This window comes from Haliaeetus albicilla, chromosome 23 (assembly GCF_947461875.1).
Source record: "Haliaeetus albicilla chromosome 23, bHalAlb1.1, whole genome shotgun sequence".
NCBI classification, from domain to species: Eukaryota; Metazoa; Chordata; class Aves; order Accipitriformes; family Accipitridae; genus Haliaeetus; species Haliaeetus albicilla.
In genome coordinates, this window is record NC_091505.1 from 4,227,509 (window position 1) to 4,244,370 (window position 16,862).

A 16,862-nucleotide genomic window follows, 5' to 3' on the forward strand; every position below is an offset into this window, starting at 1 on the left:
GCTTATACATTAGATGCAATCATTCTCTTCTCTATCAAAATATAGAGCTAAAACCAGGATCCAACTTCAAAAAGAAAAGAAAGTTATGACTGTGATAGGAAAAAAAGTGCATGAAACTCATCTTTAAATCAACTCTGCTCTTCCATGGAATAATGATTTAAGGATTAGCTTGTTTTCCTGGTGATTCAGTGAAGACATAACAAGACTATTCTATATTTGTGGACAACACAGTGTATTTTAGGAGCTTTACACTGGATTTTTAATGCTCAATAACGCAAACACATTTTGCTGAAACAATCACTGCTGTCTGATTAAAAGGTAAACCCCACCCTGATACAATCAATTTTCAGCATACCAGGGAACACTGTGGGGTTAAGAATATGCATTTAAATTCTCAAAATCATAACACTGAGTTGTACCACTACTGCTAAGGATGTCTCTTTTTCGAGCTCCTGTAGCTCTGTAGGTTCTCTACTGTAAATATACAGAAACCAGGGACTCAGACAAAAGGCTGAGAGTGCCAAAGCCTTACATGAATTCTCGGACAGCTTACGAGTGAGGGTGGCATTGGAAAATTGATCCAATTGCTGAAAGCCATAGCTCTGTATTGAAATTATATCGATGAAAAATTGCTTTAAATATCCAGTATAATTTCCTAAATTTGAAAGCCTGTAATTTTCCCCATTTACTGCACAGCCAACATCTACCAGCGAATTGTAGGGCTTACTGAATGAAAAACTACACCTGAAGTACATTTAAACTCAGCCTTGGTGCCACCCCAACCTAGGTAAACACTTTAATATAGCTTCTTCCTAAGAAGTTCTCCACAAAACAATGTGTGACATGGGCCTCCAAAGTTTAGGATTAATGAAAAAAAAAGTGGGATAAGCCAAGCAACAAATCTACTGCACACACATCAACCTGCTGCTGCAGTGCTATGACATCTCAAAGAAGCATTTTGATGCAAGATTCTTTTGGGCCTGTGACGCACCTCTGGGAGCTTCCCTGTGCACATCTGTGAGCCATAGAGATCTGGCTGTAATGGACGTAAATAAAGAAAGAAAAGAAAGTTAAAACAGAATGTGGGACAACTTAGAAGGTGGTAGGAGGAAACCAAAGGGCCAAAATGGGGAAGTCCCATCTAAAATGGGAGTTACGAGGTAGATACCAAATAGATTAGGTGGTGGACAGGCTACAGGAAGGGAGGCTTAGGAAAACAGAAAAATCACAACTGTTCCAAAGTTTGGAAGCATCATTCCCCCTCCTCTCTTTTTTAAACCAGTTCTTCTCTCCCTCAAAAATACATTACTGAGGATTAACGGCAAGTGACTGGAAAAATTACCTGCGATCTCTTTTTTTAGTTAAAAAAATAAAAATAATAGAGAAAGGTCTGGGCTTTTGCTGTTTGTCTAGTTTTGAAAGCCAGGTTAGCATTTTTGAATGGCTCTACACAAGTTTTTTCCAATGGTTCTCCAGCCCCAAGATCACAATTGGCCAGTGCGTGAGTCAACAAAGTGCAGTGGAGAAAGCGGCTGGTCAAGCTCAGATTTCACACTGGGAGGTTGCGTATTGTCGTAACGCAAATAATCTATGTGTGTCAGACTGAAAATGAGGACAATTCTAAAGAAATGCTTGATTAGATTAATAACGTGCAACTTCTTTGGATCTGTAGCCACAACTTTCTCCCACTTGCTAATGTCATAATCTTGAAACTTTAAAAGTTTGGTGGGTGACCACATTTTATTATAGATTGGGGATCAGGAAACTGTTTCAAAAATGCATGCCTTACAAAACGCACTCCCCAAAGCCCTGCAAACCACACTTCTTCCTCCATTCAGAAAATGCAACTGTTTCTTCAAAATAAATCAACATAAAGCTCTAGCAGCATGCTCCCGCCCAACAGTTTCCAACCAATTTTATTTTGAGCTTTAAAAGCCCTACTTCTCAGCAAATGTGGTTGCTCCAAGCACAGTGAAATGGAGATATAACATACGTTCATGAGCAACAACACAGCTTGGTGCTCAAGCCTGAAAGCCGAAACTCAGGAGCCCATGCAACTTTGATTTGAGATGCAACTAACAGCAATCAGGTAATGCAGCTGGGGGGTGACTGTTAGGTGTCAGAAAATGGCTCAATGCATTGCACATAACCAGTAGAGCAGACACTGTTGGCATGACAACTGTAATAATTCAAAACAAAAAACCCCATATTTGCACATTTATTGGACATTCCCATGGCAATTCCAAACTTTTGAAAGAGACAGACAGTGTGATCACTAGACAGTGGGAGTATTTTTACACGACATGGCTGGTGGCAGTCCTTTCAGCAGGACATACTTACCACATGACTACCCAGCTGATACACAGGTTGTATCCAGGTTGGGACAAATCAAACATGCCTAATGTAATGTGTAACTTAATGCTTGCATCTGGGATTAATTGGGAGCTGATAGCTCGTTCTTAATGGTGCAAAAATCTCCTTGCTTTGACTGACACTTTACTCCACTAAGGACTGCAGCATTAAGTCCTGTGCTGGCAAGCTGCACGAGGGAAGTCACCTGTCCCTTGGGTTTGTTTTGAATAGGTTACAGCCTTCTCAAACTGCAGCGCTGCACTTCAGTGCTTTAGGAACAAGTATTATTGTAGAAATATTATGTAATTATGAAACAGCAGCCATCTAATGTCCACTGTTTTGAAAGGGAAAAATATAATAAAAAGAAATTGTGCTACAGCAATGAAGCTGGACATGTTTAGCCATGTACAACCATTTTCTTCTATAAAAGGCCAGGACCTGTGCTGGTGGCATCTGGCATCAAAAAAAAATAATCTCAAAAATCTCTGATGCTAGAGACTGTTTTGACACACTGCATGATAATAATAACATTCAAACTGATCCAAAACGTGATCTCTGAAGTACTGATACAGAGTGCTTGTGCTTAGAACTGAAGTGTGTCAACCTCAATGTCCCTCCTTTTTGTCCCAGCTGGCAGGGACATGAAACTAACTGGGATCCTCACCACCAGTCAGTCTATGAGAGAATACGATTGTGACCCATCGTGTTTGCATAGAGCCAGAAGAAAAAAGTCTGAAGCACAGGGTAGAAATAAAGGCAGAAGGCTGAAAGGAAGAACAAATATAGAATAAGAACAGCTGAACATCCAGTGGGGAGAGCAGTGAAACGAGGAAGGAAGGAAGGAAGAAAAGAAAAGATAGGCAGGAAGAAAGGATGCAAACACAAAAGGGAGAAAATAAAAGCAGAAAGTAACAGAATATATAATATGATACCAAGATAAAGAGAATGGCACTGAAGATTAACCTGAACAATAAAATGGTTACAGGGAGAGACAGAGGAAAAAAAAGAGGAAATCCAGGATAGATAGCAAGGAAAACACAATTTTAAAGGCTTTATGTTAAGTTTCTGATCAAAAATGACCACATCTGGGCTTTTTAAATGAGCATTTAATCAAGCCCTAGGGTTTGGCACAGAATAAATTTTGAAGTAAGATTTTATAAGTGACATCTATTTTAAAAAGGCTAATTAACCAGTCCACATATTTTAAATGTAGCTGTATTTCCTAATTACTAAGGATAATTCAATTTCACTACTCCTTTGAAGACATGCTGTCATTAAATGTGTCTTTTTTCTTCTATTATTATTACTATTGCTACTGCTACTGTAGCATACAGAAAGTTTCCAGCTTTCTGAAATGTTTTTGAGAAGCAAAAGTAGCAATCAAAGTAAAAAAAGATGAAGAAATCACATTTAGGGCTCAAATTCTGAAAATTAACCATCCTTTGTCCAGGCAAATGATTTGTCCCATCCTGTTTGGTGTATGCAGCCAGTCAGCACTACCACACTTTACAATTTGATGCACGGTGATAACACAGTCTGACCACTTAGCTCACAGGGTACTACTGATGGTACAGAGAGTTGCTAATGTTTCCTCTCACCTCCACAGCTCAACCAAATGTAAGCTTACTGCCCCCTTAGCTTTAAAGGATTAATGGTTTCAGCACCTAACTAGTAGTCTGAGAGAAAATACTTTGAAGCCCCCTGCACACTTCAAGGAGCTTCTATCAGACTCAATTTTCCCAACACTTCATACACTTTGTCGTGATATAAGTAGAAAAAGCTGACTGCTATTTTATTAATACATAAAGGCTAGAAACATGTCTGATCACCTAGTCTATGGACATATTTTGAAGGATATTAAATTAAAATGAATGGACTTCCACAACGCTGCCACTTTCTGGGCGTCTCCAAGGGCTGTCTGCAGAGCAGCTGGACTTTACGCTTTGGGGCTGATTGTCTACAGCACGACATACGCTATGCACATGTGTGTGGGGTTTTTTATGCTTTTCCAAAGACACTGAATAACCAACCCCTGTAGCAGCTTGTGGGACTGATAAAAGCACACACCTACGTTCTTCCTAGTTTTCATTTTCCACAGACACTCTGCTGACAATCCTTGGAGAAAAAAAAAGCAGCCTGAATCAGAAGTAAAACACTCCAGATCTTAAGCCCAACAAATAAAAGTCTCTTTCTTCACAGCCTGGCTGCTGTCATCTGACGTTTCTGGCAACAGGAGGTTATTTTACCATCAAGAAACTAGAAGCTCTGGTAAGCACACAATACAGCGGTTACTTACTGTGAATTCTCCAGTGACGGCATCAAATCCCACATGAATGGTGTGTTCAAAGTCTGAAGGAAGAGAGATCTCAGGACGTTCTTTCTCTTTCTTCTTGTTGGCTAGAGGCAAAACGTTAACACGCACTTATTTTCTGCACAGCTTTTCATTCAAAATTTTTCACAATCAGGTGTGCTCAAAATAGTATTTTAAAAGTGGAAAACAAATCAATTAACATCCATCTTACTTGACAAATAGACCCAAGCTAATACACCACCAGCCTAACTGGCAGCTCCTGTTTGGGAAGGTCTAGAAGGTCTTATTTCATTTTGTTTTTCTTCCAATCAGTGTCACAGCTGCCAAAGCAAGCTGTTCATGAAGTAGCCTTCTTAGGCTACCTCTAACGAGTATGATTTCTATTATCATATTGTTCTTTTTTTCCTCAAGTTCTCATGTCTAGCAACTAACTCCTGTTTGACTTTGCTCTGTCGGTTCCTGCAGAAGTAAAGCACCCAGCACATGCATGTGCGTGCCTGTTTGCATGTATGTCTTTTCTCCAACACGCTTTGAACCTGTTGTCAAACTCAAGCCAAATCAGAGGAGAGGTTTCTTAAGATAACCGGGTTCCTTCAAGTTCTATGAAAACAGGCAGCTCAGGAGAAGACCAAGATCCTGCTCCTGCCTCCTCTCTGAGTAAAAGGCTGAAGCAGCAGCTCTGTATTAGAAACCACAGAATCTGCACAGCAACAAGATCCTATAAATGCTATTGGAAAAGCCTTGTTTGTGCTCTCAATTAACTAAGACATAACCATAAACCCCAGGCTTTATTAGTCTCCAGGAATTCCTTGTTTTTAAATCACTCCACGAGTATTCACCGAGTGTGGAGTATCTTATTGAAGGAGATAAACTTGAAAGTCAGGCAATCTGCATGTGTTTCTCATCTTCCTCCTATTTTAACACCTTCAGAAATTAACATGCCTCATGGTCATCCATCTCCTGTGCTTTTTACTATTGACAAATCTCACTTCAGCCCAGTTTTATTGACCCTGAAAAAGAATGAGTGAAATAAAGGCTGAGAGAAGCTGCGTTCACTCTGATGCATCAAGAATCCATGTTCAACAGAGATTTCTCTGAAAAATAGTGACAATAATGCCAGTTCTGGACAACTCCCAAACGCCCAGATAAACATCACACAAACCCACGTTCAAACATCTATCCTGCTGGCAGGTACCTGAAATATTTGGCTTCTCCGGAGAACCAGCATGCTCCAAGACTAACTACCACATGGTTGAATTATACAATACAGAGCTATCTGCAGTATCTTCTTTAGTGCCAGTGGTATATCTGTAACAGCCGAGAGGGGAACTGCCATTCTACCAAATACATTTGTCATTTCAGCAGAAAAATTACATGCTAATGATTGGAACAGAACAAATATTACAGTGCCCACTTGCAGTATGCGAGAGTTATTAACACAAACTCAGGAAATAAGACACACATAAAGTGCTCATGTAGAATGCAAAAAAGTCCCATCATCTCACATCTTTAAAGAAAGCACTCTGTACCCCAGGATCCCACCTCTCCTCTGCTGCCCCTCTTACCAGTTTAATCTGTGTCTGGTTTACATACCCTCATCGTGGTCCTGAGCAGGCTTGCTCTATAGATCTGATGTGACATGACTTCACGCTAACAGTTGTGAGAAACCTAGAGATATACAAGAGGCTTACACTGTGCCTATCACAATGGGACTCTATATCAGGATCTCTAAAGGCCAGTGTATCACCATTTATTAATGATAATATGAAAATGAATACACATGCCATAGTTACACATCAGCAGGAGAGAAAGGAGCAGTTGTTCAGGTCCTGTCTGTGCCTTCCATATTCCCTCAGTGCAGCACCAGTGACAGCCATGCTATGCACATCAAAAACAGCAGGATGAAGACACTTTTGTGTGTGTCTTATTTCAAAAGCAAGTGTCCCCTTCTACTAATATCAACCAGGATGGAGCTTTGCTAAAACTATTTGCTGGCACATCAGCCTTCTAACATAAAGCACTACTATGCTCATGAAGTTTTAATTAACATTTTCTTTCAGTGTTTTAGTATTATTTTTGCCAGCTTCCTAAGTTTACCTACAGGTCTCATCCAAAGGCTGAACTCACTATGTATCAGCACCCCTCCCAGCCTGGGTCTGTCTTTGCTTATAGATGGTAGCTCCATGAGGCCTCTCTTTGCACATCTTTCTTATTCTACCTTACAGCCTCCTTTAGTTGGAAGATGCTCTGCTCTTCATAATTATAGTCTAGACTATTTTGGATGTTTCTAATCCTTTCTCTGCATTGTTTCATTTATCCTCATTAAATAATTAACTGTTACCTTTTGTCTGTATCGTACACTCCTACACAATGTGAATTGATGAATTATTTTCATTTAGCATTCAGTGAAGATGGCAGCAATATATCAAATACAAATGCAAAGGCTTTTGCCCTTCTTTTATCTCTTAGAGGATGTTGTTTAATTTTCAGGATAGATGTTGCCAGTTACAAGATGTCATCTCTGTTCAGCATATATAACTTTCCATTGTAGAAAACAAAACTGGCTTCTCCTACCTCATCATTTGCAAGCAAATGCAGTGAAAATTAGATTTAAAGGATCATCAAATTCAGTTCAAAGCAAAAGTCAGACGTAGAAGCGAAATAAGGCATTACAGAAAATGTTCCATCAAAAGCAGCACTTGTCCATTCTAGGCCTCTCCTGCCAGGGGACAAGCGTTCCAGCTCATTCCCCAAGATTTGGCTCATCTGCTTCATGGACCTCTGCCTACCAGACTGTGGATATAACACCTATGGTCCAAATGCTGATAAACAATAAATATGGAATTAAACATCTCCTTGCAACACCCTCACACCTCTCCAGTCTAAAAATTTTGACACTTCTGTGCCCTGCAACTCAAATCATTTCTATTTTACATAAGCTGGCAAAATGATACAAAAAGGCATGACTTCTTTAAAGCAATGACTAACTGAATTCAAGGGTTTTATATTGGACATTCCTATTTTATTTTCTTATAAATGCCCTTCACAATACACTCCTGATGCACAGCGGTTAGCAATGAGGGCCAACCACACCACCTCAGTGACTATCACAGATTAAAAGAGAACAAGGAAAGAGTGTTCTGTCTTCCACAGTCTGCATCATCCTCACCATTATTATGTTAAAAGAGCAGTTGTTTGGGAGAAAAATGTGACTCAGCTAAGCTGCAGCTTTTCTCCAGAGAGGGAGGAAGGGTTTGACCTCAAGCTTAATGCCCTCCTGTTTGCTCCCCGCCTCTTTATCTCATTCTGTTCTTTCCTCCATCCCCTCTCCCTTCCCCTGTCACTCATGCTGTCCTCCCATCCTCCTTCCTGCTCTGCTCCTCCGGTCCTACCCCAGCAGCCTTGTCCTTTTCTTTCTCCTCCATTAATCTTAACCCCACTGGGTGTTTCTCATTCCCTCTTTTCTTGTTTTTCTGTACAGGAGGCAACCAGATGACTAAAGGTCAGACTCTGCTCCTGTCTGCAGCTAAGTGCAAAGCAGCTTCAATGGAAGTGATATTATTCAACCAGTAATCTTAACACAGATGTACCTCTTCAGCTGAAAGGGGCATCTGAGCTGCGGTGGGCCTGCTCCCCTCATTTCTTTAGGCTGAATGCTCTACAGCGCCTTCATAGAGCCACCAGTTCACACACAGTATTCATTTATTTCATAGCACAGCAATTACAGGTGGTTTAATGAAAGATGAACATGGCTGTATCAAACAACTGGAAGAACGCAAGTCATTTCTTTCCGCTCTCAGTTCTCCTGAGGTAACAGCACTCTGCTGAAAGGAAACACTCATGCTATGAACTCCACTGTGGCTTCCATCACCATCACGACCCCCAAGGAAGGAAGGCTGACTTCACAGCTTCAGCACGGGCTATGGGGGAACAGGTTCAGCTCCTGGTTCCACACAGATTGCCCACGTAACACCAGAAACGTATTTCAGTTGTCTGCCTTGGCTTGCTGACCCCAGGAAACGGGGCACCTTACCCCAGAGACAGGGGCGTGAGGAGCTATACCAAGGAACATAAGGAGGTCAGGTGCTATGGGAAGGAGCAGGACACTAATGCCTAAGGGGCTTCTTTCCACTGTAGAAGCACAGAGGGGCCCCACAGAGCCATCAGCGGCTTGCCAAAACAAGGTTTTAAACACAGAAGTGCTCAAACCCTAACTGAAAACCCTGCACTTCCAACAGGGGAGTGACTGCGAAAGATTCCTGGTCCCCGAGCACAGCAGTCCAGGCACACACCATTGCCTTGAAGAGAACACACCACAGCAAATCCATCCTCGCACCCCTCCTGTCCGGTGAGCAAATGAAAGACAACGGAATTCCTGCAGGTTCAGGCAGCAACACCTTGCCGTGGTGTTTTCTTCACATTCTGTTTACTAATACCAGTGGTGGACTATTAATATAAAGTTGTGATGCTGCAAAGCACTGCACTAGATGAGAGCAGCTGTATCAATCACTTTCTGTTTTATAAGCAGGACTCTCAAAAATGTGTCACTTGAGTCTGTGAAGCACGCAGAGGCCAGCTGATACCCTGACCCACAAACCAACCCTGAGATGAAACCACCTCAAGGGGCTTGGCCAGCCAAGCTAAACTTCCTCCATTTATTATTTCACCCAACAAAATTAAGCTATAAATCTTAGCTTACTTTCCCTCACGGTCACATTTAAAATCACGATACTTGTATGTTTCCTAAGACTGCTCTGACTGGCAGTTAATTACATCTATTTTTAACGTCACTGATCATTTCCAGGAGGGGTTGTTTCTGGATCTCCCCGTTTCTGCATGCATTCCACACAGCAGCTCCTACTTAAGAAATGTTCCCTCAGAGAGGGGTTATACCATCCTGCTGGCAGTCAGGGGGAGAAGCGACCCAAGTCCTTCCAGGACTTAAACAAGCTGGGAGAGACTTTAATTTTGGCCTTTAAAAAGAATCAATTGAAGATTAATTTTGTTCCCAGAAGGGGACGTTTTGGGAAGCACTCTGCAGAGCGAACCGGCCAGGTCTGCCTGAGGAATGGGCCCATCCAGTCACAGCCTTCACATGAGAGGAGCCGTCAAGACTGCCGCTGACTGAGGGGAGGAATGGGGCTGAAACTGTGCCTTCTACTGCCTGTGAGGAGTTCTGAATACCAGACTGCCTTCAGCTGTTCCACACGACCTGTGGAAGGGACTCGTGAACGGGGCAGGTGAGCTGGAGCTCTGAGGGAACGACCACAGTTCTATAGTTCTGAGCTCTCCTTGGAGGAAGAGCGATGCACAATGAAGGCAGAATCCCTCTCGAAGTCCAGCTGGATTTCATGCTGCTGATCACAACCCTTTGAGACCAGCATTTCAGCTGGTTCTTAGCCCACCTCGTTGTCCACTTATCTAGACCGTACTTCATCAGTTTGTCTGTGAGGATCCCATGGGAGGCTGTGTTGAACACCGTACTAAAGGAGAAATAACACCCACTGCTCTCCCTTCACCACCAAGCCTGCCGTCTCATGGTAGAAGGCTGTCAGTATGGTTCAGCATGAATTCCCCTTTGTAAATCCATGCTGACTATTCCTGATCACATTCTTATCCCTCATTTGTATGGAAATGGTTTCTAGGAGGATTTGCTCCACTAGCTTCCCAGGGACCAAGGTGAGGCTGACTGGCCCATAGTTCCCCAGCTCCTCCTTCTTAAAGACAAAAGTGACATTTGCTTTTTTACAGTCATCAGGAACATCCCCCAGTCACCATAACCTTTCAAAGATAATCAAGAGTGGCCTTGCAGTGACATCAGCCAGCTTCCTTAGCACTTGTGGGTGCAGCCCATCAGTTCCCATGGCATTACAAAAAAAAGAAGATCCCTTCCCTTAATTCTGTAAATACACTAACTCAAAACACACTCCTTTCTGCAAATGCATTTCAAAGAATGCAACTGAAATGCTGTTTCTTGCATTTTTAAAAGACTCTCTTGCCGTAACCACACCTAGCAGGTTTTAAACCAAGGCATCCTGCGTCCACTCTCACTGCAAAAGCAACAAGCAAGAAGAGCCTTGCTCCTGTTCCTGGAATGTAAGTGCATTAAAAAAAAAACCCAAAGTGTCAGGCATATTGCTTTCTCACTTCTGCAAATGTATTTTCAAATGTACACAACCTCATCTCTGTTTTTACTGCAAATGCAAAGCAAAATCCAAAGGAAAGGATTCCCCAGCTTAACTATAAAGTTGTTTTTAAAAGGCAAGTGGCACAATGTGTGCATGTTTTACTGACTTTTCAAAGACAAGAAAGTAACTGACTGAACACCTCCTCCTCTTTTGAAACATGTTACTAGAGTAATTGGAACAGAAGGACTTTACCATGTTCTGCAACTGAAACAGAAAGAAAACAGTGGCAGAAAGTAAACACGGCAACCAACAACCAACAGAAGGCAAACAGAGATGTAGCCACTCATTCGCATTGCTGATACTTTACTTTTATCCCCTCCTCCTGGGAAGATGGAGCGAAGCCTGGCTTTCTTGTTCTTCTCCTCAGGGGCCATGGGGAGCGGTTTTGAACTGTGGTTTAGTGCTGAAGAATCGCGATTGTTGCTGTTCATTCTCAATGGTGGGGCTGGAGGTTTCTCTTCAATATCCAGACTATCGGACATCTTCAGCAGCCCTCACAGCCTCCTGCAAAAGCAGAACACAAAGCATGCTTGTCAAGTAAGGATGCCAAGGCTGGTGTCCCAGGGAGGAAAGAGGGCAAGAAAAGCCTTCTGGTGAAATTAGGAAGCCTCTCTATTAGAAGTTTGCTCTGAATAAGGTTACTGCCAGTTGCTATAAAGAAATGCAGTGGCCAATTCCTAAAAATCACTGTATTACCTTTAAAATAAAGCTTTTTTAACCCATTAAAGGCTTTTTAAATTTTTATTTACAACTTTTTTTCTGTAGTTGTTTATGATCCAAATTTTCCTCTAAAACCAGACTTCCAAAGCAAAATTCAAATGATTTACTGAAACTACCTGGTATCGTAGTGAACCACTTTTATGATGTAAGAAACAAGGTGTATGTTGGGGGGATATGCATAGGAAGTATTAAGATCTCTGCTCCCTCCCTGCTGTGTTTGGAGAGCGTTTAGTCCTGGGAGCATGGGGCTTCAAAAGGAATGATCTTCCCAAAGGAAATTCATTCAGAAGTACCAATTACAAATTTTCTTGCACATAAAAACAAGCATATGTTTGCTTTAAAATCAATCAAAACCTAAGCAGGAAAATTATCCTATCCTGAAAACAATTTAAGTCTTTCTGTCCTGCTACCACACAGGTCTGTTACCATAGGGTTGTTTGTGGCACAGCTGTGAATAACAGCACCATAAAGTCCCAAGTATGGTACGTCAGCAAGGAGTGGACACGTACAGTCTTTTGTTGACCGCTAAGAACAGGGGTACTGATCTAAGGAAAAAAATACCCAGAAATTGTTAAAAAACTTTACTAAGTTGGAAAAACACAGGGCAGCTAAGACTTTTCAAATTCCTAATCTTTCTAGTGCATCTTAAATATTCAAATTCAAGTCTGGATTAAGCAGCTGGTTTAACAAACAAGCAATGCTTGGTAAAATGAACCGGTTTAAGACCTGAAAATAGAGTATGATTTCAGACAAATCAGATGTGATGTGGGCTATACTGCGTATTTTTAAAGGTTACAATTCTACAGGCACCTTGCCTTCCAACCCCCTAAATCAATGCGGCTCCTTTTATGGAAGGCACGCGCAGACCACTGTGCATGTGTTATGGATCTCTCCTTGTGCTGATTCACAGATAACGCAAGTTATTGCAGTCATCAGCTACTCTGTTAAATTTAAAATTAAAGCAACTTACGTTTTTCAGCTGTGGAAATCACAGGGTTTTTTCAGAGGTATCAGCCAAACATGGTGACTGTCACTTACACAAAGAGGTCCTGAAGCTTAACTGGTAATAGCATTGCTGTTCTCACTTTGGACAGGTAAAGCTGCCATGGATGAGGGGTTTTGGGGTTGTTTGGTTGTTTTTTTCTAAGAACTGAGGTTAAGGTTTTCAACAATTGCATTTATTTTGATATAGCTGGAATTTCACCAGGATTTCCAGCTGATATATTAATAGGGGATAATCAAATCCACATTGCCTTAACTGACAATACCTTCCACGTAAAAACTAAATGACCAGCTGAAACATTTATAGACGAGACTGTTTTTCATGACATGGGCATTTTAGCCTTTGTTACCATTTTCAAATTACCACACATAAAACAATCACTTTTTTTTTTTATTACTTGACTTACATGTTTAATTTCGTCTACATGAGATCCCAGAATGCCAGATCTCAGATTCAAAGCATCTGCTCAGTGACAAGAACAATAAATGACATATACCATCACATTTCTGGTTTGCACTGGTCCCTGAGTCCACAAAGTGGGGCTCCTGAACACCTGGATCCCCAAGGGATCCCAGGGACCCATCCTGGGGTCACAGAGTAGAAAACCCTAGCAACAGCTGGTCCCAGCCCTCTTCCTACTACATACATCACGAAGCAGGGATCCTGGAGATCCTGATTCACAAACATGCACTTAAAGATGTTACTGACCCCAGTTGCTCACCTCCATCAGGGGAGCAGTTTGTATGAGCACCCTTCCCAGCTGACTTCGTCAGCTAGCTTGTGTTAAATTAGTGATCTGAGCTATTCTGGCTTATTTTGCCTGCAGCAAATTAGGGACAGCTCAAACAATTGCTCTGCTGGTAGATCAATATGGTGTTCACCGGCCAAAGAGGATGTCTACTCACAGGCTCAAGCCCTACGTGAACTGCTAGACCTTCCCTACACCATGGAGTTGCTCATCTCCACCTGTATACTGCACAGGTAATACTGAACCACAGGCACCCACTGACCAGGTGTTGTTCCCTGTAGCTTTGCCTTTAGGCCTAGAAGCGTGGAAAAGATCACGCATTCTTAACTAATGAAGTCATGTATTGGAGGCAGCTGTCAGACAGAAGGATGTTTTTGTCATTTGGAACACACCACCTGGGAAAGCACAGAAGTCATCCTTCACAGAAAACCGCCTTCCCCAGCACGTGCCCAGTCCCCACAAGAGTGCTCTGCCAACACAGCCCAGCAGTCCAGGTAGAGATCTAGTGGGAGACTTGCTCTGGCGATGGAGGAACATGGCCCACTCTCCTACAGAAGCACGTATGTAGGCAATAACATGCTTGTATCACCAAGAAATAGCCCAGGCTAGGGCTTGTGCTGATCTAACTGTCAAGTACAGACTAGCCTATTTACCTAGAGAACTAAATGCTTTTGTAGATTTAGGTCAAACAGTTAACATTACTAATCTTTGTGATTTCTATGCTGAAATGCAGGTTTTCCAGTAATGGGGGGGGGGGGAAGCCTGCAATGAAAACTACTGTAAGGTAATACGGAGAACTACACGTGCGATGCGTCTTATGCTGGTGAAGGCAAAGTGCACGATGCCCAGGTAGTTCTGCACAGGGAAGCACATGGGAGTTCCCAGCTTATGAAGCCCGACAGAGACATCTGGACATGGCTCGCTGTCCCTCCAGCAATTCTCATAGACTAGGAGTTTACAGCAACAGAGGCTTTTATTCTCACTTTAACCCACCTACAAATACTTTTCCAGTGCCAAAGACAGCCTTCACTCCCTGAGATCACTGGCGTGAGGCTGACCACAGAAGCACCAAGGCACGTTTTCAGCTTGTTATCAAAAGCAAGACGGTTACTCTGTGAAGTCCATTACAGGGCACAAAGTTTCAGCTGTCCCTTAGAATGGGACAACTGTATCTGTCACTGTATCTATTTGTAAACAATGCCAGTTTGCTGAAATAGGTCCTCCCATGGGATTTCATTCCACAAAGAATACTATTAACGGTTTCTGGCCCAATTTGCCTATGATGTAATTATTTCCAAGATTTTGAAAGGAACACTATATTTTGTTCAGAGCTGTTTCAGGCTCGGTTTCAAGAACTGTACAAAGCTCTTTTATTCACTTCTAAACCAGGGGGGGGAAAAAAAAAAAAAAAAGAGGAGGGAAGATAGCCTAAAATGTTTAACGGATGATATTAACTTTCTAAAGCTGGTCTAGATGAAAACTAAAGCAAACCACAAGGCAATACACACCAAGAGACTTATAATTTATGGTTTTCCTGATCAGAGCCCATCTGCTCTTCCATTCATTCTGAGAATTTCCATGTACCACTGCATCATGACAAAAGAACATTCACTATCACATGAGACTTCAGATTTTAAGTGTTTTGTACTTACTTGCTCCAACCTTAACTCAGAGAAAACTTGTAAAGAATGGAGGGCCAACAAGACGTATTCAGTTCAGAAACTTCTCAGGTTTACATTGCAGAGAAGTGTCAACAGCATGATAGCCCAAGTTAAACTCCATCCTGAGGCCAGGTTTTCCTGTCCTAATAACAAGTCCTTGATCCTGCTAGTCTTGTTCTGCATAGGACGACCCCATCCAAAACCACCTTCTGTCTATCAGAAATGATTACGCCATGTCCACATATTCAGTCAAACAGTCAAATTCTGGTGTTCTCTCTCCTTTTTCGTTCCTTTTTTTTTTTTTTTTTAGGGTTTTGTTGGTTTGGGTTGTGTTTTTTTAAAAATAAAACGATATTGATAAGATTGGAAAGTCAAAAGGCTGGACATTAGGAAGCATTTCTTTACAGAGAAGGTAGTCAAACACTGAACAGGCTTCCTAGAGAAGTGGTCGATGCCCCAAACCTGTCAGTGTTTAAGAGGCATTTGGACAACACCCTTAAAAACATGCATTAACTTTTGGTCAGTCCTGGAGTAGTCAGGCAGTTGGACTAGATGATTGTTGTAGGTCCCTTCCAACTGAAATATTCTGTTCTATTCTAAAAGCTAATTATCTTGATTTCTTACAAATGTGAGGTTCACTGAGAATTTCATTCTTTGGAGATTACCTTTCAAAACAAAATGTGTTCACCGCTCTCATCATCTGACAAACCAGCAAGCACGCAACGAAGCACTCTTAGGAAACTCTTGGCAAAACAGTGCATTCAGCCTCCTGATTATAAGTTGAGGTTTGTACCCTTTTTCCATGCCCAGAAATGATAACTACTGCCTTATTAAGAATCCTTAAGTGTTGCAGCAGCACCAGTTCCTGCCTCCCAGAAATAATCTCTGCTACCTCATCCCCTTCATACACCTCTTGTTCACACAGACACAAGTCTCTCCACTCAAAACACACGGCTTCATGAGTTTTCGCTATGCCTCCTGGCAGGCTCCCAGGCAACCTTGCTCCCTGTAACGCTGTCTCAACTCGACATGCAAGGTATTGGTGACTGCATTCTTCCTTGGACAGAAATGTCACAAAACTTCCATTTCTTAGGTGCAAGATGAATTCCCAAGTCTCTGACTTCACGTTGACTAAGTTTCTATGCAGTACTTCCAAGGAGCACATAATCCACTGAAGACCTTCTCCCAGAGAAGCTATTGAAAGCAAACCCTTCAACAAGACAAAAACCCCCTCCAATTCCCACCTGTATCAGAACTGCAAATTCCAGGAGAACAAGGCTGAAGTAACATACTCCATGCCCAAAGGACCGCAAAATCCACAGGACCCCGACTGAAGGGGAGGCAGCAGTCCCAGGATCTCTGAGCTAATATTCCACATTCTGCAGCAGAGAGGAGATCCTGGTAAACCCGGAACGCAGACCTGTGAAACACTGTGCCCAGCTTCTGAGCGCTGCTACACCACAGCTACCAGAGCACTCTACGATCCCACACCAGAGCTGCAAGAGCCACCCAGGTTGTCAGCAGGGACAGCTTTTGGAAGAGGCCAGCCTGTGCTCACCAAGAGGACAGAGTGCACAATCAACAGGATTTTCCTCATCTCAGTCCTCAAAGACCCCATTAGTGCAACCAAGGCAATGCTGGTAATCCTTTTAACAGAAATTTGTAAGATGTAGCATAGCATGCGTGCAATCAAGACCGCACCAAGATAACCAGTAACTACCTACTTCCAGAGAAAATTCCTTTCAACGCCCACTGGCTTTAAGGAAGCATTTAAAGACACAGACTGTTGTACCAAAATACAAAAGTGTATTTGAGTATGTTAGCTAGGGCTTCACAGCCAAGTGGCAAAAGCTGAAATTAAATTCTCAGCCAGGTCAGT

At 42.2% G+C, this 16,862-nt stretch overlaps 1 protein-coding gene across 6 annotated transcripts in view; it reads right to left on the minus strand.

The window, feature by feature from the left end:
• PAK3 (p21 (RAC1) activated kinase 3) overlaps positions 1 to 16,862 on the minus strand; it is a 145,005-nt gene that overhangs the window by 27,125 nt on the left and 101,018 nt on the right. For 4 of the 6 annotated variants that reach the window (XM_069810958.1, XM_069810960.1, XM_069810956.1 and 1 more), the window contains 3 exons: positions 11,159 to 11,355; positions 4,649 to 4,749; positions 992 to 1,036 (listed from right to left, as the gene is read on the minus strand). In XM_069810958.1, the coding sequence (XP_069667059.1) occupies positions 992 to 1,036; positions 4,649 to 4,749; positions 11,159 to 11,333 (321 nt within the window). In that variant the 5' untranslated portion in view covers positions 11,334 to 11,355. The remainder of the gene's footprint in view (positions 1 to 991; positions 1,037 to 4,648; positions 4,750 to 11,158; positions 11,356 to 16,862) is intronic. The other 2 variants (XM_069810961.1, XM_069810959.1) reach the window with 1 other exon arrangement.